Below are 22209 nucleotides of genomic sequence, written 5' to 3'. Positions count from 1 at the left end.
GCATTGACATAATGTGTATGACACATGCATGACTGTATTATGACAATGTTATGACACCTATATGTCATACGTATGACGCCGGCGTCAAGTAAAGTGATACCAGATCTGCTAAAAGGAGTCCTCATCACTTCAGGCTTCTCATTGTAAAATGAACCCACAGGGTCTATTAGTCAACTTCAGGTGAGATATGATAAGTGATGACTGATTGGCCAGATTAAAGCAACACCAGGTAATTTCCCTCTTCAGTCACCCTACTATAGTTTAGGTAGTGAAATTGTGTCTTTGAAGTTGAACTGTAGAGTTATGGCCCTCTCCTAAAATGGTGTTTGGCGAGAGCAGTTATTACAGCCTGGCTCTCTCAGATTGTCAAATTTGTCTGGCATGACAAATTTCTCCACAATCCACATATAAACGCATATTAAAAACACATAAAACACAACATAGCCTATAGAGTTTGGTCATCTAGGTCCATAAGCTGTTAGGGCAGCACAGTCCAATACATTAATTAAAATATATTTTTTAGAAAAATTTAATATTCCTGAGTAGTATTAAAATTAAGTAGGCTATACATTCCATGTAGTTGTGTGTGGGCTATTTTCCCCTTTGGTTGAGCAGTGATATAGAATGGGGGAGAATAGAGTGTTTATATTTATTTCTCCAGCAACAAGGCATTCTGAAACATATCTGTTTACATCTGCACAGTTCTTCCAGCTGCATCTTTCCAAGCTCCACACACAGGTCTGGTAAACAGTGCTATTTGGGAAGCTTCCTGTCCAGGAATGGTGCTGGCCAATCATTATCGCCTGACAGCATATTCACAGATGTGAAGTTGTTGAGAAGCAATTATTATTTCAGGAACTGAGTGCATAGGAAATACACAGAATATGTGCAAATGGCAAGTGGGGTTATTCTTAGGTACATTAGCACAGGGTCTAAGTAGAGTAGACACACACACACATACACACATACACACATACAGTATACCTAACACACAACATACCTTAGAGCAGGGGTGGGGAACCTATGTCTCGAGGGCCATTTACGGCTCTTGGGGCCGTTTTATCCGGCCCCCGTTATAATTTTAATGTTATGCAGCTTCACATGAAATATGACATATGTTGTAAAGGAATCTTGGAAATTACATTTGCAATACAATTAAGTTATATTCAGGGGACCTAGAGAAGGTGGGGACTGTTTTAAAGGAGGCTTCCTTCAATATAGGCATAACGTGCAGGGGGAAATCTTGATTTGTGTTCATAATACGACCCTTGGAGGACTTTTACGGCCCTTGGAGGATTTGAAGTGGCCCCTCGAATGAAAAAGGTTCCTCACCCCTGCCTTAGAGTCTACCCAGGGTCAGGGCCAGCTCAGGCATCAGTTCAGTAAATAGTCATGAAAGAGGTGAGTCCTTACTTGCTTCTAGAAGGTTGAGAGAAATGATCCTACAGTGGTTTTGTTGCTTCTGGGAGTTTGTTCCACCACTGAGAGACACTGACAGAGAACAGTGATTGCTTAGAGCGAGCAGGAGGCATGGCCTATGGACAGAAGAACAAACTCAGAAGTCCGTTTCATTCTAGTACATGTTAAACAAACAGTATAATAATTTGGAGACACTGCTTTTTAAGGTTGAAAAAATTACTTAGTGTTGCTTTAATGTCTACCATGGGAAATGGACACTAACTGGCCTCCTGTTTAGGTGAATGACTATAAATGTGCATGTGACTGATGTGAATAAGTTGAATGAAAGCCAGACTTTACTCTCCTCAGTTCTCCTTACTGGCTACGCTACCAGCTGCCTCCATCTTCTACCTGAGCTCAGTCACCTTTTCTTGCCTCTCCATTTCTTGTCTCTTCTTTTCTGATCCGACTTGGCTTGATCCTGACCTCCCCCGCCCTTACCTCCACTCCTGATGTCAGGATGAGCCCAGTGAAGATGATGAAGTTATGCTGTATCATCAGTAAATATGAATGCTATGAATTTTTTTCACATATAAAAAACGACTTACACCCAAATAAAATGATTTTTTTTTTCTTGTACATGTAGGATTAACCAGTACTTTGCCTCCTGTGTGTTTCTTTGTTACCTGCCCTCCAGAGGGGGTTGGGGCAGGTATTGAAATGAGCCTGTGTGTTTGTATGTCTGTTTGTCCAACGTGTGATGTGTTTGTCTCATCTGCAGGGGGCGCCACTCATGGTTTGGCAAATACACACATACAATAGGCCACATGCGCACGCTGGTAGGCCTACACCAGGGGTGGGGAACCTATGTCTCGAGGGCCGTTTGCGGGGGTCTGTTTTAAAGGTGGCTGCCTTCAATATAGACCTTAAGTGCAGGGGAATATCCTGGTTTGTGTTCATAGTACGGCCCTCGAAGGACTTTTACGGCCCTCGGATGAATTTGAAGTGGCCCCTTGAATGAAAAAGGTTCCCCACCCTTGGCCTACACGCACACACACACACGCAGTGCACACACGCACACACACACACACACACACATCTGTGATGGCGAGGGAGCTGGGCTGCTATATTGTTTTTGTTATGGGTAAAAAGTTATGTGACATCAAGTATTGCAGAGGTGTAGCCACAAATGTTCAGCCATGTATAAATGCAAACTCTGACCCAGTTTGTCTCATAGAGATATGAGAAATTCCGCTCATCCTACATTGATTAGGGTACAATAGGCCACAAAACCAGTCATTTCTGAAAACGAAGCTTTACTGTGAATTCCACATCAGAATCTTACATAACACTACACGTCTGATTGTTTACATCATGCATACCTTTGTTTTAAATGACTGCATAATGCAGCACTATCATTGTGTCCTATGACAGCTGGTTTGGCTTTGGGCTTTCCCACAAACAAAAGGATTGTGAGAGTGGGGTTCCCTGAAATGAAGTCAGTGTCTTGGAAAGCTTCTTATGAGACCAAGAGCCCTAGCAGCTAACTCCTGTCATTAATGTCTGCCTACCTCATCATTAATAGCCTATCTATCATGTCATTAGGTGGTGTGTAAAATGCATTGTGGGTCCACTTTAAAGATTTATCATACCTAGATTAGATTAGGTTAGATTAGATAACTTTTATTTGTACCAGAATGTAGATTTGATGTGCAGTCCAGTGATGTCCACTCACACAAAACATGCAAAACATTTAAGACACACACACACACACATAACATAAGCGTTTCACAAATAACAAAACGTCGAATTAATCTCAATATAGAATTAAACACACAAGGCTCGAGAAGTTCATTAAATGTAATTTGTACTAAATTATCAGAAAACACAAGAATGTCTTTTAGTTTACTTTAAGCCTAATGATATTGTGAACTCTCATTTAACAACTTTATAAGACATGTTGTCATAAGCAGAAGTAAGGTGCACGGTTCAGCTCAAAAAGAGCGCTTTTGCACCCCATGTAGTTGGGTGTGTAGGATAAATTTAATACCACAACAAAAAAAGATGACCTCTCTGCCTCCAGTGATGTAAAGAACACAGTCTCAATATTTAGAGGGCTCTTATGGTTAAAGTCATACTGCTGTTATTTTTTAATGTGCTATAGAATGTCACTGTCACTGAGATTACACATGGGCCAAGGGCCACATAGGGCCAATGTAACCAAATGTCTGTACATTTTAATTGACCAGTAGCCTAAATGATAAAAGTGACAGAAATGTGATTAAATATGTAAACACTATAGCAGAACTGTTGAAAGACACATTACTTACCTTGAAACAAGAGACATGGTTAAACGGCATAATTTCCCCAAATGACCCACAGACTCGCCCAACCCCCACACCCCTCCCCTCTCTGCCTCTTTAGCTAACGTTTCCAGTCGCGAATTGTGTTTGGTCGACCCTTTATCAAGCTACTTTGTGAATCGCAATCAGTGACTTAACCGTTGGCTATTGGTAAGAGCGATATTTTGTCAGCTTTATGATGATACAAAGATGTGTTTATATTGGTCTAATGAGATGGGTGATTTGTAAAAGACGGGTTTGTTCGAGTCGAAGAACTCCAGAATGTAACCATAATCACTTCCGCCTTGTGTGGCTAGCTTGCTAGCCAACTATCTCCAGCCATCATCTTATATGGATGTTTATATGCATCACGCCGGCTTGTGTTGTTTACATCTCAGTTCAGTTAGACGCAAGACTTGCTTTTGCTTGCCTTTGTATGCAGATTCTCCACATGGCAGCATATAGCAAGACTATTGGCAACATTTGGTAGCTAGCTGGGTCTCTTGTCATTTCGCTAACTAGCTGGCCTTTTGCTAACTGGCCAACTGTTACAACAGTTTTGAGAGAACTAGGCCTTTGGATAGTATGGGAACCTTTCGGTGATTGCTGATTGTGGTGACATGTATTTACAATATATGTTAATTGAATTAACTCAGAAGTTATGTTTGTGTCTACTGTTGGGTTGTATTGGACAGAAAAGTGCTATTGTTTTTTTTTATTTTTACCATTGGAGCTAAACTACGACCTAGCAAATTAGCCACCACAAGCGACGTCGGATGTTTTGAAGATACTAGGGCGAGTACTGGATCGCTAGCAGGTCTAGTACAGTGTTTTTAGCCACACCGAATGTAATGGGTTTGAATTTTTGGGACATTTGTGGGGTTACCTATATGCATACTCTAAAACTGTTGACTACTGCTGTGTAGTTTAAGTATCTGATGTCTCACAACATTACAGAGATGGCAGCGATTCGCAAGAAGCTTGTGATAGTTGGCGATGGTGCTTGCGGAAAGACATGTCTTCTCATCGTCTTCAGCAAAGACCAGTTCCCCGAAGTATATGTGCCAACTGTCTTCGAAAACTATGTAGCTGACATAGAAGTAGACTCAAAACAGGTAAGGAGCACGGCATATAGTACTATGCCTCCCGTGTGGTGGCTAGAGTCTGCATTCGTAGACGGGGAGTATTAATCGTGTGGTCATCACAGCCGCATATTCATGTTGGGTGTGTCTGCTGCTACAACAGGTAGAGCTTGCTCTGTGGGATACGGCTGGACAGGAGGACTATGACCGCCTGCGACCTCTCTCATACCCCGACACGGATGTCATCCTTATGTGCTTTTCAATTGACAGCCCAGACAGCTTGGGTAAGTTGGCCCCTGCACCAGTGTCTATCATTATCCTATGCATACAGTGATCTTTTGCTATACATATGATATGCATACTTGGAATGTGACCCAATGGGTTAATAAGTGAATGTGTATCTGCTTGAAGTGTTTCCACCATTATGTCTACATATGCTTTATCCAGACCACTATCCACATATTGTCCTATTTCTATTATTTTTGGTACGCTCTCTGAACTTCCTCGTCTGATTATGAAATGCATCGGCTACACAAATAACCTTTCCTTTCCTTGCCTTGCGTCATCCTTTCTCAATAGGAAATGTGCCATGATAGTAGTAAATATAAGGGAAAAGATCTGATGAAGACCTGTTTTTTGGTCGAAACCCATTTTTCACTAAATAAATCACAGCGAGGGAGTTCCTGTGGTGTGCAGATATTTATGTTTTTCTTTTAGGCGTCTATTTATATGCAGCACCTACTACAAATTGTTTTTTGGGGGTGCGTGTACCTCACTTTTTGATACAGTAAACGAAATCATACATGCGTTAACTTTTGTCCCGTGCAGAGAATATTCCGGAGAAGTGGACCCCTGAAGTGAAGCACTTCTGCCCGAACGTTCCCATTATCCTGGTGGGCAACAAGAAGGACCTGCGGAATGACGAACACACCCGCCGCGAACTGGCCAAGATGAAACAAGTAATGTTGTTGTTGTTGTTATTATTATATTGCGTTGAATGATGAACATGCCCACCGTGATCTGGCCAAGATGAAACAAGTAATGTTGCATTGAATGACAAACACCCGCTGCAATATAGCCTAGATGAAACCAGTGCTTTCAATATTATTATTGTAGTCAGTCATGTAGCTAGTGCATAAATAAAAAAAATATATGTTGGTTTGGTATTGAGCACTGAAATTGAACGTGTTGCTGAACGTATTGTGACGTGATGTGTTGACCTGCTGGTCTGACCCACTGGGCGAAAGTCGACTCCATCAAACAGTCTGACAAAAGCTAATAGGAATCCGAATTTAAATTAAAACCCATGTTGTGCTTTACTAGCATGACTATTACGCTGCAGTGGCGCAAAAGCATAGAATTAACAAAACAAAAGTGTGAATAATGTAACAGACTTCGCGGGTGAGTTCTGCGTCACCACCACTCTCAACTGTTTGTTGATTGGCTAAACAGTGAGCGAACCGAGTTAGGAGGGTTTCGCCAGACTAGGTGCGGAGCCAAAATCTTTGGGTGGAGTACATAGGATGGTGTCACCAGGCTAGGTTTGACCCACTGTGTCGTGCTCTGCTCACCTGTGCTGTTATGATTACAATACTCACTGTGGCCATCTCACCCATTACGGCTTTCTGCTGTGATTCATTGTTTGGCCCTTTGTTGGTCCCTCATCGTTTGGCTTAACCATGCTGCATGCTCCCCTTCCCTCTCCCCAGTAGCCTGTTAAACCAGAGGACGGGTGTGACATGGCCAGTATCTGCAGGGCCAACTACTCTCTGTTCCCCTGTCTGCTCCCCAATCATCCTAACACTTCTGGGGTACATTTCTCGAAACCACAGTTGCTAACAACATTAGCTACTTTGTTGTTTGCAAAGCAATTTCCCATTGGCAACTACCCAAGTTGCAAGCTGGCTAACAATTACGCTTTCGAGAAATGCACCCCTGTCCTCCTCTATCTCTCCCCAGGAGGCCAGGGAGTGCTGGGGCATGGCCAACCGTGTCTGTAGCCGCTATCCGAGCTCTGCTCCCCTCTCATCCTTACCCCTGTTGCTCTGCTCCCCTATCTACGCTCTGCTTCCATGTGGGGCTACCACTGCTTCTCTCTCTCTCTCTCTCTCTCTCTCTCTCTCTCTCTCTCTCTCTCTCTCTCTCTCTCTCTCTCTCTCTCTCTCTCTCTCTCTCTCTCTCTCTCTCTCTCTCTCTCTCTCTCTCTCTCTCTCTCCCCAGGAGCCGGTTAAGCCAGAGGAAGGTCGGGACATGGCCAACCGCATCTGTGCGTTCGGCTACATGGAGTGCTCTGCCAAGACCAAGGACGGCGTTCGGGAGGTTTTCGAGATGGCCACCAGGGCGGCGCTACAGGCTCGACGGGGCAAGCAGCGCAGTAAATGCCTGCTGCTCTAAAGACCAGCGGACTGGTGCGGCCCGGGTCCCACGGCAGGCAGAGAGAGGGGGGCAGACATCACTGCAGCCTGTGGATGTCCCCTTACAGCGGAGGAGTGCGGTGTTGTCATGACTACTACATGACCTGTGTATTATCCTCTGCTGGTTCTGCTGTCTCACCTGGATGAAAAGACTGTCCTCAACTGAGTTTTTTTTTTCTCTGAGAGATGCAAACGCTTTTATTTTAGTCTGTCTTTATATTAAAAAAAGAAACCAACACAATAGGCCAACAACTTAATTATAAAAGGGTTTTTTGTCAGTATTTAACGGAGCTGATGTGGAGAGAACAGTTATCATTTTCTTTCTTTTCTTTTCTTTTCTCTTTTTGTCTTTTTCTTTTTGTACTCTACGCCAGTGAGTGAATATTTGCCATATTCGCTCCAAACTACTAAGCCAACATGTCGGGCACGTTGTGCCATAATAAGACTGATGCGTTCCTCCGCTGCGGTCAAGTCCTTGCGATTGGTCAGACGTCTGGCCACACACTCTTACAGACACACACTCACACAGACACACACTCACACTGTGACCCCCCCCCCCCAAATAACCTCCCCTTCCTACTACTTCTTCGGGACAACAGACAAAATATGCAATTATGAAATCAAACAGAAGCTGGAAAAAGGATCAGGACCAACACGTCATGTAAGGCACATGTGCATTTTCACATATGTACCATTTAACACACAGGCAAGACTTGAAGCTTGTTTTTTTGTTTTTCTTTGTTTTCTTTCTTTTTTTTTAAAGGAAAAAATAGACGCAAAAAATTGGTATGTTTGTGTATTAAAATCTTTTTAAGAAGCTTTTGAAGTCATTAAACTCGTCAATGGTTTCATTTGCAGCACAAGTTCATCTTTACCTGAGTAGTCTTGTGTGTGGCTTGGTGTTTACAACATGTTTATAAACTACATTGTACAGACTAGGGCTCAGCTGTCTGGTTTGGGGCCCATGGGCCAAAGTTTCCCCTCGAAGCTTTTATGTTTGGCCCTCCACCTTTCTTTTCCCGGTCCCATTTGCTCTGAGAGTTGGGATATTTCTATCTCAAGAATTGACTGTGGTGCATAATCTAGCCATACTTTGTGTACACAATTTAAGTGAATATAGCACATTTGAATCATAGGATTTTGTTGAAAACCCCAAAACATTATCAGGTACTATAAGGTGCGTTACATGGTACACGTTTGCATTTGGTCCACGGCACACCCACCGTATTCATTTTTTGGCCCATCGTGGGGAACAAATAGGACACCCCTGGGGTCAGTCTCAAAGATTGCTCCTCTGCCATTTCCTCAGGCTTTGAGGCAGTATCACTCAAAAACACAGTTCAGATCATGCCAGAGAGCCTGGCTCTTTGGCGTAGCAGTCAGAGCCCTTGTTTAGTACCTCAGAAGGCCTGGGTATGAGTCCAGGCAACGCTATTCCCCTTTCTTACAATATATATATATTTAAACTTGTTTTTATTGAAAGTGATAGTGTAAAAATATACAGGAATAGTCACATTGTTTCTTTTCCTTTTTTCCGAACACAGAACAGATAATCCCACTCGCCACCCTCAGCACACTCTCTTACAACATTAATATTGAATTATAATACGTAATATAAAATGGGAGAAGGGGTGCCACTGACGGGATTGGGAAAATCCTTATAGTATCATTGAGACCCGTCACTTTGGACTCATTGACCAGGTGACAATATTGGATGCTAACAGTTAGGACATTTGATTCTGTATGCCTATCTGTTCATTGAACATGTGCTGGCCATATGAACACTGGAGGTCTTAAGGCCTCCCTTAAAGATGCACATGCACTATAAATACGAAAAGTGCCCTAAGAATGCTTTCTTAAATTATGTAATTATATTGGGAAAAAAGACTGTCTGTTTTAACATGGTACTTTCATGGCTCAGCTATTTGTTTTTCAGTACTTTCAACATTACAACACAATCAATGAACATGAAAATCAGAAAATACCTTTTTATTACACAGTAAACAGGTGTCAGGCATCAAAATTCAAACATGGTTCACAAACAATACATGCTGGCAATATAAAAGGTGAAGTCATATACATTAAAATAAGTTTAGCTATAAATCAGTGCACCAATAATTGACTTTGTACCAACTTCTTTATTCTTTGGCAATATAAAGTTCAGGATGATAAGTTCAGTACTGATGGTCTTCACAATCTCTGAGCAACAAGACACTTCATTCATTCAAAGATGAGGATTTTTTAAACTTAATTCGTGAAGGAGTGCCATTCCTTCCGTCAACCATATGCAACCACACCACACATAAGATCACAGTCCTGCAAACATAGCCCAGTGTTGTTGCTTGGATGTACACCTTGCTTGAGCCTGTTGTGTGAAGTGTACCACTCACATTAATAAAGGACAGCTTAACGGGGCGACTTTCAAAAAGGTGTGCATGAAAAAGTACTCAGTACTGTGGCATTTAACATGAAGACATGAATTCTGCTTGATATGCAAAGCCCTGAAAATGAATGGTGCTGTATACAAGAGTAAGAAAACGGTCTTTTACACTTTCAAAAACCTGCGGAAAGCCTGCTGATTCACAGACATGTAGAGTAGTTAAATTGTCCAGGCGAAGCCATTGGTGGCTACCCTTCTCACGTACCGGTATAGTTCCTATTAACTATATACTTCAACAGTATAAACTCCTTTCTGACTGAGTCAATGAGAGCTTGTTTGCTCTGGTGACGAGCATAGTAACTGCATTGTGACATCACAGCAAAAGAAAAAGAGCTAGAACATCCAGTGAGAATACGGTTGATGAGGTCATGATGGTGTCATGGCAACGCCCGGGTCAGAGGTCATTGGTGCTTCTTGGCGGGGGCGCGAGAGCGAGCGAGGAGGATGGGCAGCAGTGCCAGTGCAGCTATGAGCACAGCCACAAGAGGGCGATAGTACAGCCAGCCCACAGCGATGGTCATCAGGGACAAGGAGCTCGACACGCACAGAGCGAACAGCTTCAGGCCCAAAGACACCAGCTCTCTGACTATGGGCAACCAGTCCACTGCAGACAGAAACACACAGGAGGGAGAAATGATATTTCAGACATTAATAACAGACCGCACTCACACAAGTGTGGCAATGGCCCGAAGAATAAGAAAAAGCTTCTTTCCTCAGGCCATCTCCGTTATGAACTCTTAGAACTCTTAATACTTGAACGCCCCCTGTCCCCCTCCCATCAGCACTTTTTGCACAGGCCAATTCATTTCCCTGCATGATGCACGGAAGTGGCTGTACGTATGCAACCAATAAACCATCCTTGTATGCTTGTACAAGACAGTCCACTCCACTGTAGACAGAGACACACATGAGTGCGACAAGAGTTGTCAGACATAAATCACCCAAGCAGCATTTACAGAGGACACCAACTCCCAAAGGTAGGAGGCTGGTCAACTGCAGAGAAAATGGATGACACAAGTTTCAGATATAAATCAGTGGGTGTGTGCAGTATGTGCACATCAATTAACTTGCACCATCCCCACTCTCTCAGGAAATGCACATCTCCACAGTTGCAGTATTTTATTTTATTTGTAGTTGATTTGGCAGGGACAATGCAGTGCACATTGTTACAAACATGACATGGCAGAGCCATGTCACAACTTGCAGATGTGAATACATGGAAGGTTTATAGCTAGATAGCTAATTTGCAACCTCAGTCCCTGATCAGGCTACCTACTCTAATAAAACATATACATCATCTAAAAGTACAAGTGTACAATACAGTATACAAGACAATAATAAGCCATCTTGAAACAGGCTCCCTATAATATAAAAGCCTTGTGCATTAAGAAAAAAACAAGATGATGAGGGTGACCTGTATATGCTGTGTGTGCATGCATGTGTGTTAGCTATTGTGTGTTATGATAACATTTTTGGTTTTCCTTCAGCCAGTGTTTCAGTTGTCTGTTAAATGTTTTAAACTCGGTTTGGATTTTTATTACAGTTGGTAAACTGTTCCACGTATATGCACATCACTTAACTTGCACCATCCCCACTTTCTCAGAAAATGTACATCTCCACACAATCATTACATAAGAAACTGCACTGTATTCAAACCTCATTTTAGCATCTGTCCACAGTAAACAATGAAGGTCTGTGTGTCTTATTACACATAGCTCTGCCCACAATTACAACTTCTGTGTGTGTGTGTGTGTGTGTGTGTGTGTGTGTGTGTGTGTGTGTGTGTGTGTGTGTGTGTGTGTGTGTGTGTGTGTGTGTGTGTGTGTGATCCAGCAGCGTGTAGAAGGTGTGTGTGAGAGTGTTAGTGTCTGTGTGTGTGTATGTGTGTGTGTCTTTGCCAGTATGTAGACGATGTGTACATGTGTGTGTGTGTGTGTGTGTCTTACCCAGCGTGTATACAATGCGTACGGTGAGGCTGACTCCAAGGAACATGAGTGCCCATCCCCCGACCCGGAGAGCCCATGTCATCATGCTGTTGTGCTGATGCTCTCGCTCAAACACTTCCTGTATACATGCACATGCAAAATCAAGGCATTTGCATGATGACAAAAACACATTTCATTTACACCTACATTTAAAAAGACTTGCATGAGAGGGCTCTCTTTTCATTTGATATTATGATGATATTATTAGCCCCCCTCTTGAAATTAGACATCTCTTGATTTCTCAGTGAGAATGACCGTTATTAACCGTTTCTGTTATTCTGGAAACAAATACACTGATGGAGATAATGTCCAATGAGTTGAATTTGGATTTTTCTATTGTTACAATGGGTTTAAACAAAAGGGCAAGGACAAAATTATTAGCCACCTGATCATTAAGTAAGGGTTAACGTTCGGCGAGAAGGTCGCTACCGTGGAATAGCAGCACGACAGAGAGAATCTTTAGACCCCGACGCGGAGCGGAGGGGTCTTGTTCTCTCTGAAGTGCTGCTATTCCACAAAGCGACCGACTCGCAGAAAGTTAACCCGCTTATTATATGGATATACTTAAATGATTCACACATGCGGGGACATTTCTTTAGACCTATTTAATGTTAAGATTGTTGCTGCGCAAAACAAAACAGTGCCGTTGTGGAACACCTCTAGGCAACAGCTAGGTAGGCTAGCCAGGACAACAGGTGTTGTCTATCGCAGCAGCTGATTAGAGTGACAAAAGACCGGACCCCCTGCGGAGTGATATGAAACATTCGCTTTAGCCACTGACTTGTATACAAGCCAGTGGGTGCATCCCAATATGTGTCCTTGCCTCCTCCACTTGTGCTTGTCTCCTCGCCCCGCCTCCTGGCCCCTCCTCCGTGGAGAAAACGATAAAGTTTCCCAGCTGTCAGCCTAGCCACAACAACTTTTGAGGGACTGTTTTTCATTCACCATAACAATTGCACACGAGAAAAAGACTCTACAATTGAGCTTTTGCAAGATATTGAAATATAATGCTGTTGTCAGTGATGTCATCATGACGAGAAGCGAGTGGAGGAGGCAAGTGGAGGAGGCAAGGTCACATATTGGGATGCACCCAGTGGCTTTAGCAGTGAACGTCTTGTTGCCATTGACAGCGCCGCGGTAGCCAGGACAACGGGTGCTGTCTATCACAGCAGCTGATTAGAGTCTTGTTGAAAAGTCGCTTTAGCAGTGAAAAGTCTTGTTGCCATTGACAGCGGTCTGTTATAGACCAACCCGTCCGTTATCGAAAAATAACAGACGTCCGAACGTTGGGGAGCCCCGTTGAAATGAATGGAGCATTCGACAGATGACGTCACAACCATATAATAATAGTCAATATGGCGCCATTTATGAACCAAAACTGACATCAGGCTCTGATCAGTTGTTACCTAGGTTGGCACATGCCCCACTAGGGATTTTGGCCCATGTCTTCACTGCAAAGTGTTCTACTGTAGCTGGTCCAAATTGCATGGATGCTGAGCATAGACATTTGCCACAGACTCTCAGTGGGATTGTGGACTGGACTATGAGCGGGTCATTCCAGTATCATGGTTTTAGTGTCCTTGAAGAACCTCTGAACTAATTTAAATGTTTGCTTTGGGTTACAATGTTGTTGTAAGACCCAACAATCCAGGGGTGAATTTCTCAAAACCAAAGTTGCTAACTACATGAGCTACTTTGCTGTTTTCAATGCATTTTCCCATTGGCAACTACCGAAGTTGCTAACAAGCTAACAACTTCTCTTTTGAGAAACTCACCCCTGATCCAGACTCCCTGTGTCTGAGGCTGAATAACAGACTAAAAACTTGATGCCCCCACCACTATGTGTAACTGTGGAAACTGCTTAGTCTCATTAGACCAAAGAAGCATTGGACACCTGCCTAGATGATTGTTATTGACCTGGCCTCACCTGGAGCTTTTATTTCAAGAAAGACAACTGTTAGGGCTTGTCATCATATTGGGCTTAGGGGCCAGCATCACAGAAAAACCCCTTTACTAAAGGTGGTGCATACCAGAGTGTTGTTGAGCTTTGCCTGTGAACACTTGAAAGTCAAAAATGAGTATTGAAAGTAGCTGCTTTCATCTGATGAGATTCAATTGCACCTGCTTTGATGCATGAATTCTGCTTCTGTCAGTTGAAGAGAGGGATAGACTTTAAACCTTTAGAACATGGTTTCCACAATTAAACATGGTGGTGGAATCATCATTCTGTGGCAACCTCAGCTACAGGAAACCTTGTTTGGGTGTACGGCACCATAAAAACAGAACATTATGATAGAATGTGGAAGGTGACCGTGCAAAAATATTCTCATAGAGGAAGCTAAGATCTTCACTGGATCTTTCAATAAGATAATAACCCAACACTTACATCCAAAATAGTTCAAATGTTCTTCAAGGATACTAAAACCATGGTCATGGAGTGGTTCAGACCTCAATCCTTTAGATAGTCTTTGAGGAATGCTGAAAATAAATGTCCATCCTCAACATCCATGCAATTTGGACCAGCTTAAATATTTGCAATGAAAAAATGGGCAAAATCCCAGACAGGACATGTGCCAACATAGTTAACAACTAATCAAAGTGCCTGGTGACAGTTTTGGTTCATAAATGTACTGTATTAACTATTAATGATAAGGGGGCTAATAATTTTGTCCTTGCCATTTTTACCCTTTTTTGTTTAAACTCATTGTAAAAATGTTAAGTCCAAATTCAACTTATCGAATACTATCTACATGCTGTATTAGTTTCCAGAATAACATACATTTATTAATAATGGTCATCCTCAATGATTAATCAAGAGAGTTATCCAATTTCAGGTGGGGGGCTTATACTATCCTCCTCAACAGTACATAATTACAGACGCAGACAGACACATAGACATATAATAAGGGAAATACAATTCTTACAATTCTTCATCATAACCACATATGAATACAGCACAGACACACAACTCCAAACAGACATGCACATGGGACACACTCCTACCTCTGCAGTGAGGTCCTCCATGTAGAGTATCTCCAGAGTGTTGCCTGCTTTCGTTTTAAAAGGAGCCAACTGCTCACCATTCTGCATAGCCACAATGCTCACCTGAAAAAATATGATTATCATGATTATGATTATGATTATTGTTATTATTATTATTATTGCTAGGGACAGCTGGGGAGTAGTCTAAGAAGCTTCCACTACCGCTTCCTGTAGGTTCATTTAGCCCAGTTGATCACTTACAGTGTTGGGCAAGTTACTCAAAAACGGTAACACATTACTGATTACATGCTACTGTCTTTTCAAAATAATCCCTTACAGTGCAATATTACTACATTTAAAATGTAAGGCATTACACTACTTTTGCATTACTTTTGTTACTTTCACCAAAAGAACTGTAGGGCTAAATATGGATCTGGCAATTTATTATGACTTTTTCACCTCCCATCCAGGAGGTGTTTTTGGCAGCAGGCAGACAAAAAACTATCAGGTTCAGGAATAGCTTCTTTCTGACCCACCACACTGAATACCACTACAATCCAGGTCGGTGTAATGCATTGTAACTTAAGTTATTTAGCATTGTAACAAAATTAATATTACAGATTTTTGCACTGTAATGCCTTACATTACTGCATTACAGCAAAAAGTAATGCATTACAGTAATGATTTACTTTTGTAATGCATTACTGCCCAACACTGATCACTTAAGTATGTTCTTGAAAATCTACCTGCTCTTCTTTCTTCTACTGCAAATGTGAACTGTGTATTCACAAGCAAGAACATATAAAATGCACTGTTTAATTTTCAAAGTGTGTTTACCGTGTTAGCAGGCCCAGGCCAAGTCCCCTCTCCACTGAGGCCAGCGTATGAGAAGCTCACTCGGACATCGCCCACCTGAGGAACACAATCAGGACACATGTCTCTTAATAGAGGCATACCTGTGTGTGTTCCTTTTCACACAACGTCTTAAAAAGGACCACTTCTGCCAATTTCAATATACTGTTGTATTGCTCACGCTACCCTTGACTTGTCAGTACGCTGTGATGCTGCATTTTTCGGCTCAGCCCTTTCCAAGATCTGAGTTACTCTAATGGGGGCAGATTTTGTTTACATTTTAAAAATTCTTAATATATGCCTACTCAAAATATTTCCCCAAAAGGTATCACTGTTTGCTAGTTGTCTGCTGATGTTGCATAACCTTTTGGATGCTTTTGGGAATAAATCAAGATGTTTTTTTTATTTAACAAACACCTGCCTCCATTACAATGATCAGGATCTCAGAAAAGGCTGAAGAAAAAAAATCTACTACAAAGGTACTGACAAATCCAGAGTAGTGCGAGCATGACAACTGCATGTTGAAATAGGCTGAACTTATCCTTTAACATAGTGATTTAATACAAATCCTGTGTGCAACATGTGGGTTGGTGAGGGGTGTAAAACACAGGCCATCAGCACACTGGGGTAGGTTTAAAGTGTTAAAATATGTTGCTGTAATGTAATGAAGATGGTGCGCGCGTCTGTGTGCGTGTGCGTGTGTGGCTGTGTGAACATGCGTAAGCTTACTTCTGGGCGGCGAGGGTTTTGCGTGTGGTAAAAGTAGTCTCCATCCACAGAGAGGAAAGGGTCGACAGCAGACCAGGGTAGCCCTGCCAGACTCAGAGTTTGGAAGTTGTTTATCTGGTCTACCAAACCTGAGGGGCAAAGGGACACAGGCCACAACATTTTATTGTAGAATAGCCGCACTCTAAACTGTAATTACAGCACAAGATGCTGAAGAAGGCTTAGGCCAAAACGTCTTTCGGTAATACTAACCCACTAAAATATAAAACAAGAATTACAGTCGAGAGTTGGGCTTTTCTATCCAATCGCTTTTGTAAAGACCTTTTGTACAGTTTGGAGTTTAAATGCGATCATAATGTGATACCCAAACAATCTTCACACTCTGGAAATAACATGCCATCTCCCTACATGCATCAAAACAAATCAGGGGTGTGTTTCTCAACATCGTAGTTGTTAGCCAGTTACCAACTTGGGTAGTTGCCAATGGGAAAATGCACTGTAAACAACAAAGTAGCAAAAATAGTTAGCAACAAAGGTTTTGAGAAATGCACCCCAGGAGTGCACAGCAAAAACGGATATGGTCACAAAATGCGGGAACTGAGAAAACGCAAACGAGGTTTGATTTGCATGTGTACTTTAACATGCCTTAAGCCAATGCTTGTTTAGTCACAGGATTACTTTTGAAAAGGCTGGAATTTCAACTACCAATAGGAACCATATACAGTAACTTTAAAAATGTGGTGATGTGACATTGTAGTGTCGTTTACCTTTGGAGAGGGAGAAGGGCCCCACCCAGACCTCCGGTGCTACCACAGTAACACTCTCCACCGCCATGGCACTAGATCAGGGAGATACAACACAATTCACTTCGAGAACAATCGGGCATCCGAAAAACAAAAACATAAGAATATAATAAAATCAATATGAAAAGGACATGACAGGCTTACCTAGGATTCATGTGCCCAATTTCTTTGTCAAAGTTGCGGCTGTTGATTACTTCGGACTTCCACTCAGTGTCTGCAAAGTGGACAAAGCAATTATTACATAAGCTTGCATATGTAATACTGTATGTATTGATTCCATCCGTTCATTGACCTGGAGAAGCCTTTTGGACAATGAGGTAATTTTTTTTATGTCAAAAAAGTGTGTGCTGTGTACAATGGCAATGGGAGGTGGGTTTCAAGTTTGTCAGAGGGCGCGCTCAACTTCTGGGAAAAAAATGAATGACTTTGGGTGTGCGAAAAAAGGTATCTACTTAAAGAAGAAAAATCTGCACTCACTAGCTACGTCTCATTATTTATCGATAGATTACCACCATGTCCACAAGCAGACGCGTTTCGGCTCTTAAGCCATCATCAGTGCGTGGTACCATTGGAGGTGGGCTTTCATTACCAGAATGCTAGTTAGCACCGGTCAAAATCATCTGTCCTGGTGGAAAAACTAAACGGACAAACAACTTGACAAAACCTCCTCTTTTATAATATCAACCTTAGTTCTTAACAGGAAATATGAATTTATGAGGTTGATGATGAGGCTAATTGGAGTACAAAATTTTAGCAAAATTTTACCTGCTATTCAGGTTTCCACGTCATCACTTTCCCACAGCCACCATCTAGGTGGAGCTGCACGTTTTTGACGGTACAATAAGAGCCATTGTGATGGGGGAGTGACCCTTCTCGTACTTAATCCTTCTCTGGTCTGGAGAAACACAGACCTATTTATAGTACATGCACTGTGTGTGCCAAGGAGAAACTCACTGTAGGTGTATGTCGTCTCACTCTTCTGTTCCCCATCCTCCACATAATCCCTAAAAAGGCATTTTATTATAAGCCTCAAGAAAAGACAAATACAATACAATAGAATAGAACACAACACAACACAACAGAATAGAATAGAGTACAATAGAATACAATAGAACATTCTTGGCATGTGCACCTTCAGGGCAAATGTATGCCAAATAAATAAAGGATAAGCCGTTTTCATTGGGTTATTGACTGGGGTCTGGATTTCTATGAAAAGTAAACATCCACACCCACAACCCCCGTCCACATGCCCACCCCACTATTCAGAGGTTCCACCCAACCCAACCCAACCTGTTCTCCTGCTACTATACCCAGTGGTACACAATCACCACTGCAGCGCACACGCACACGCACACGCACACACACTTCAGGTCAACTCACTTGCTCTCCTGGTACATGTCCATGTCATGTATCATGTCCATGTCATGTACATGTCCACCACCGTACACATAGGTACATGGTCATGCGCGCGCTCACACACACACACACACACACACACACACACACACACACACACACACACACACACACACACACACACACACACACACACACACACACACACAGGGTCACACACACACACACGATTCTGGAAAAAATGCGTATCACGGTTTTCTTGAGGAAAATCAATATCACGGTTCTCTGCACAATTTTTTTTTCATAAGCAGCGATTTTCCCCCTCATCTCAATGTTTCTGAAGAAAAGTCTGAAATTAAATTTAAAAATGAGATAAATCCTGAATTTGTATTAATTAATCTCCATTTCTATTTTAATCACTTTTTTGGAATTTGAAAAAAAAAAAAACTTTCTCTCATCAAAAAGTGAACCTTGTGTAGGTGAAAACCGTTATCACGTTTTTTAACGGCATACCGTCCAGCCCTGACACACACACACGCACACACCTGGTACTGGACCCAGTGATACATCTCCACCACACACACACACACACACACTTCAGATCAACTCACTTCCTCTCCTGGTACATGTCCACCACCGTACACATAGGTACATGGTCATGCGAGCGCACACACACACACACACTTGCTCTCCTGGTACATCACGCACACACGCACACACACACACACACACACACACTTCAGCTCCAACCCACTTGCTCTCCTGGTATTCCACCCACTGGTACATCTCCACCTGTCTCTTCAGCTTGACGGCCTGCAGCGCAATTCTGTAGTTGGGGTCATGCAGCGCCTACAGACAGAGGATTGGACAAATAACTTAATATGCCATAAAGAAGGACAATACAATACAGAACACTCGTGGGAAGCCTAGAGAGGGGAGGAGAGTGATAACTGAATCGGCAAAAAGACTATAATAGCCTATATACATTTTATTAAAATAAAGAGTGCTCATGGAGAGCAGAGCGAGAGAGAGCGAGAGAGAGAGAGAGCGAGAGAGAGACTGAATATGCCAATACATTACAATATCATATGCAAGTAAAGAGTGTTCATGGGGAGCCTAGAGATAGGAGGGAAAAGATAAAGACCTACAGTCACACATGGACTACATGCCAACTAACACGTGTGTGATACTACAGTAGAAACAGTACAAGCAGTAGAGTTGTCATGAAGAAGATTGAGTGAAAGAGAGACCAAGAAGCAAAAACAACAAACATTTTTGCTGAATGAAAGTTGTGTACAAAGTGCCCACGTGCTACAGTACCTGTGCAGTGTGTAATTTGGACGTGAGGTGTACCAGGTTGCCATGGTACTGGGGTGATGCGCTGGAGTAAGGACTGAGCGAGATCACCTGGGACAAGCCCTCATCCAGGGATGCTGCCGTGCGCAGAGCTCTACCCTGAAGCACACATGACAGCCATTTAGCAGGGAATGAGTGACCATATGTTTGATTTATTTTTTCAATCCACTGTAGCAGAGATCTATCCTACAACACAGGAACAATTTACTGTAGCAAAGCTGCACCTTACGACAGTAGTGACATTTGTAGAGCCTTCTGTAGATTTGCTATGGCGAGACACCACAATAAATAAAAAGAGTTGTGTTGTACAATTGTACACACATCCTATAAATTGTGTTATACGTATTGTTTTAGGCATTCAGTTGCCAACAATGTCACAGAGGAGGTACAGGTTCCTAAGACCAAGACACTGAAATTAACTTGAACTTGGGAATCCCCACTAGTTTGTCACAGACATAACTTTGACAACATAAGAACATACATTAAGGGGCTGTCAAACACTGGTGTCCCAGTCCCACTGCATATTCCCTCGTATTTCAGTCCGCTCCTCACCTCGTTGGTGAAGAGTACATAGAAGGAGAGGAAGAATATTCCGAGTCCAACCACCATTCCTCCAGTCGTCTCACCCAGCCGCTCCAGAAAGCCTGGTTTGGAGCGACTGGTCACCCGCGTATGCTGGTCACCCGCGTACGCTCTCCCCTCGCCAGCGAACTGGACACAGAAAAGTCCCAACATGAAACATCGCTATGTCTGTAAAACAATGCAATACCTCTGCCAAGGTATGTGTCCTCTGTTAGCGAGCTAGTACAGTGCGGTAGGCTATATGGATCTCCACTAACTTCCTTACGGATAGTTTACGCATGGGAAATAAGCACATCTAGCTAACGTGATATTGATGTTAATGTTTGATACCAATCTAATTAATTATACTTACTGGTGGCTCTGCCATTGTGAATTACAAAGTTGACTACACACACACCCAGCTGAGGCAAATTAAGTGAAGTGAGGAGGAGGAAGAGGAGAAGTTGCAGTTGCTGCACCACCGCTCCAACACAGTTTCCTGTTCGGTTTTACGATTTCAACGCAGCAGTTTACACTTTAAAAACAAATTATCGCCCACAACCGAGAGTTAGACACATATTTGCCTTCTCCGGTTCCCTTCAGCCCTTTACATACACCAAGAATGCAACTGCAGAGCAAGTCTGACTGACTCACGCCTAGGCTGACGCGTATTTCAGTGATGCAGCCTTTTTGGTGCATGCTGGGTAATGGAGGAGGATATCCATCCAGGAATGAGCATAGTCCACTGTAGCCCAAATCTAACCAAACCTGCGGTTTTAATTGTTGATCATTGTTGAATGAATACATTTTTAATAATCAGGCCTAAATAGCAGAACATGATACTTGAAATTAATGGATATGACCTTTGATCTACTATAGGCCTACAATGAGTATTGCCTATAAACCTATAGCCTACTTCAGTGCAAAGTGAAAGTAAAAGCCCACCTGGGAATCTCCAACTACCATTGTCATTCTTCTGACACAGCACTCCACAGCACACAGTGCACACTGCAAAACTGCATTCATGCCTCAACCGTGCAAGGGGGTAGCCCCCAGTGACGCCTTAAGGGATTAGTGTGGTGGGACAGTACCATGCTCAGGGTACCTCAGTCATGGAGGAGGATGGGGGAGAGGACTGGTGAATTACTCAATCCACCAACATGGCGGGTCGGGAGCCGAACTGGCAACCTTACGATTACAAGTCTGACACCCTAACCGCTTACCCACAACTGCCCTCTTCACAGAGGTTACTGGGTTTTAAGGGATTTATTCAGATGACAAATGTGAAGTTCTGATGCAAAACCCTATTAGGGATTTTTCAGACATTACAATCTATCCACCTTTCAATATATTATACACATTCACACTCACACTGGATCGCTCACCCACCCAGTCAAAGTCTTCAGAAATTATAGCAATCTGTCTTGATACAATATTTAACAACATGTAACAATATTTTCACACGTGCGTGCCCAGGGCCGCTGACAGCCTTTACCAGATCCAGGACTAAATCATCAGTATGGGCCCCCTTCTCAATACATACAATATATGAGGTGCCAATTCTGAGGTGCCAATTCTGCACGCACCAACTCAGTGACACACGCGCACGTCTTTATTAGGCCTGTGTATTGCTGAGAGGATTATCCTATTGCACATGCTCCTGAAGATTCTCTCTCTCTCTCTCTCACACACACACACACACACACACACACACACACACACACACACACACACACACACACACACACACACACACACACACACACACACACACAGCATATGCCATATGCGCTGGCCAGTCAGTCTTCCTCTGCCAAACGAGCCAGTCTGCTGCCTCACTCTCACTCTTAGTCTCAGGGCAAGGGGGTCGCTTGCAGCTGAGGACTCGAGTGCTGATTAGGTGCTGGTCACC

General features: G+C 42.8%; 2 protein-coding genes and 1 long non-coding RNA gene across 3 annotated transcripts; 1 reads left to right on the top strand and 2 right to left on the bottom strand.

Moving 5' to 3' along the window:
• Positions 1-661: 661 nt before the first annotated feature.
• LOC134462457 (uncharacterized) lies at positions 662-3807 on the bottom strand. The gene is made up of 3 exons (XR_010037526.1): positions 3729-3807; positions 1414-1535; positions 662-803 (listed from the first exon to the last, which is right to left on the bottom strand). It is a non-coding gene; the product is annotated as an uncharacterized LOC134462457 (long non-coding RNA).
• On the top strand, positions 3800-8099 carry LOC134462456 (transforming protein RhoA). The gene is made up of 5 exons (XM_063215493.1): positions 3800-3911; positions 4698-4855; positions 4986-5106; positions 5651-5781; positions 7043-8099. The coding sequence occupies exons 2-5, from the start codon at positions 4700-4702 to the stop codon at positions 7214-7216; spliced, it is 582 nt and encodes a 193-aa protein (XP_063071563.1). The 5' UTR covers positions 3800-3911; positions 4698-4699; the 3' UTR covers positions 7217-8099.
• Positions 8100-9210: 1111 nt separating this feature from the next.
• Positions 9211-20944, bottom strand: LOC134463278 (transmembrane protein 43). The gene is made up of 12 exons (XM_063216489.1): positions 20671-20944; positions 20289-20447; positions 19701-19835; positions 19135-19229; positions 17979-18028; positions 17169-17238; positions 16989-17059; positions 16225-16352; positions 15481-15555; positions 14665-14766; positions 11623-11740; positions 9211-10280 (listed from the first exon to the last, which is right to left on the bottom strand). The coding sequence occupies exons 1-12, from the start codon at positions 20683-20685 to the stop codon at positions 10078-10080; spliced, it is 1221 nt and encodes a 406-aa protein (XP_063072559.1). The 5' UTR covers positions 20686-20944; the 3' UTR covers positions 9211-10077.
• Between the last annotated feature and the right edge of the window lie 1265 nt (positions 20945-22209).

This window comes from Engraulis encrasicolus, chromosome 14, assembly GCF_034702125.1.
Source record: "Engraulis encrasicolus isolate BLACKSEA-1 chromosome 14, IST_EnEncr_1.0, whole genome shotgun sequence".
NCBI lineage: Eukaryota > Metazoa > Chordata > Actinopteri > Clupeiformes > Engraulidae > Engraulis > Engraulis encrasicolus.
The sequence above is the reverse complement of the archived record's forward strand: the minus strand, read 5'-3'. Positions and strand labels throughout refer to the sequence as shown.

Excerpts from the sequence above, each read along its gene's own strand:
- LOC134462456 (XM_063215493.1), top strand. The coding sequence starts at position 4,700 with ATGGCAGCGATTCGCAAGAAGCTTGTGATAGTTGGCGATGGTGCTTGC. Across the intron at positions 4,856-4,985 it reads TAGAAGTAGACTCAAAACAG|GTAGAGCTTGCTCTGTGGGA; the intron begins GTAAGGAGCACG and ends CTGCTACAACAG. Across the intron at positions 5,782-7,042 it reads AACTGGCCAAGATGAAACAA|GAGCCGGTTAAGCCAGAGGA; the intron begins GTAATGTTGTTG and ends CTCTCTCCCCAG.
- LOC134463278 (XM_063216489.1), bottom strand. Across the intron at positions 19,230-19,700 it reads CCAAATTACACACTGCACAG|GCGCTGCATGACCCCAACTA; the intron begins GTACTGTAGCAC and ends CTCTGTCTGTAG. Across the intron at positions 17,239-17,978 it reads TGAGACGACATACACCTACA|ACACTGAGTGGAAGTCCGAA; the intron begins GTGAGTTTCTCC and ends TCCACTTTGCAG.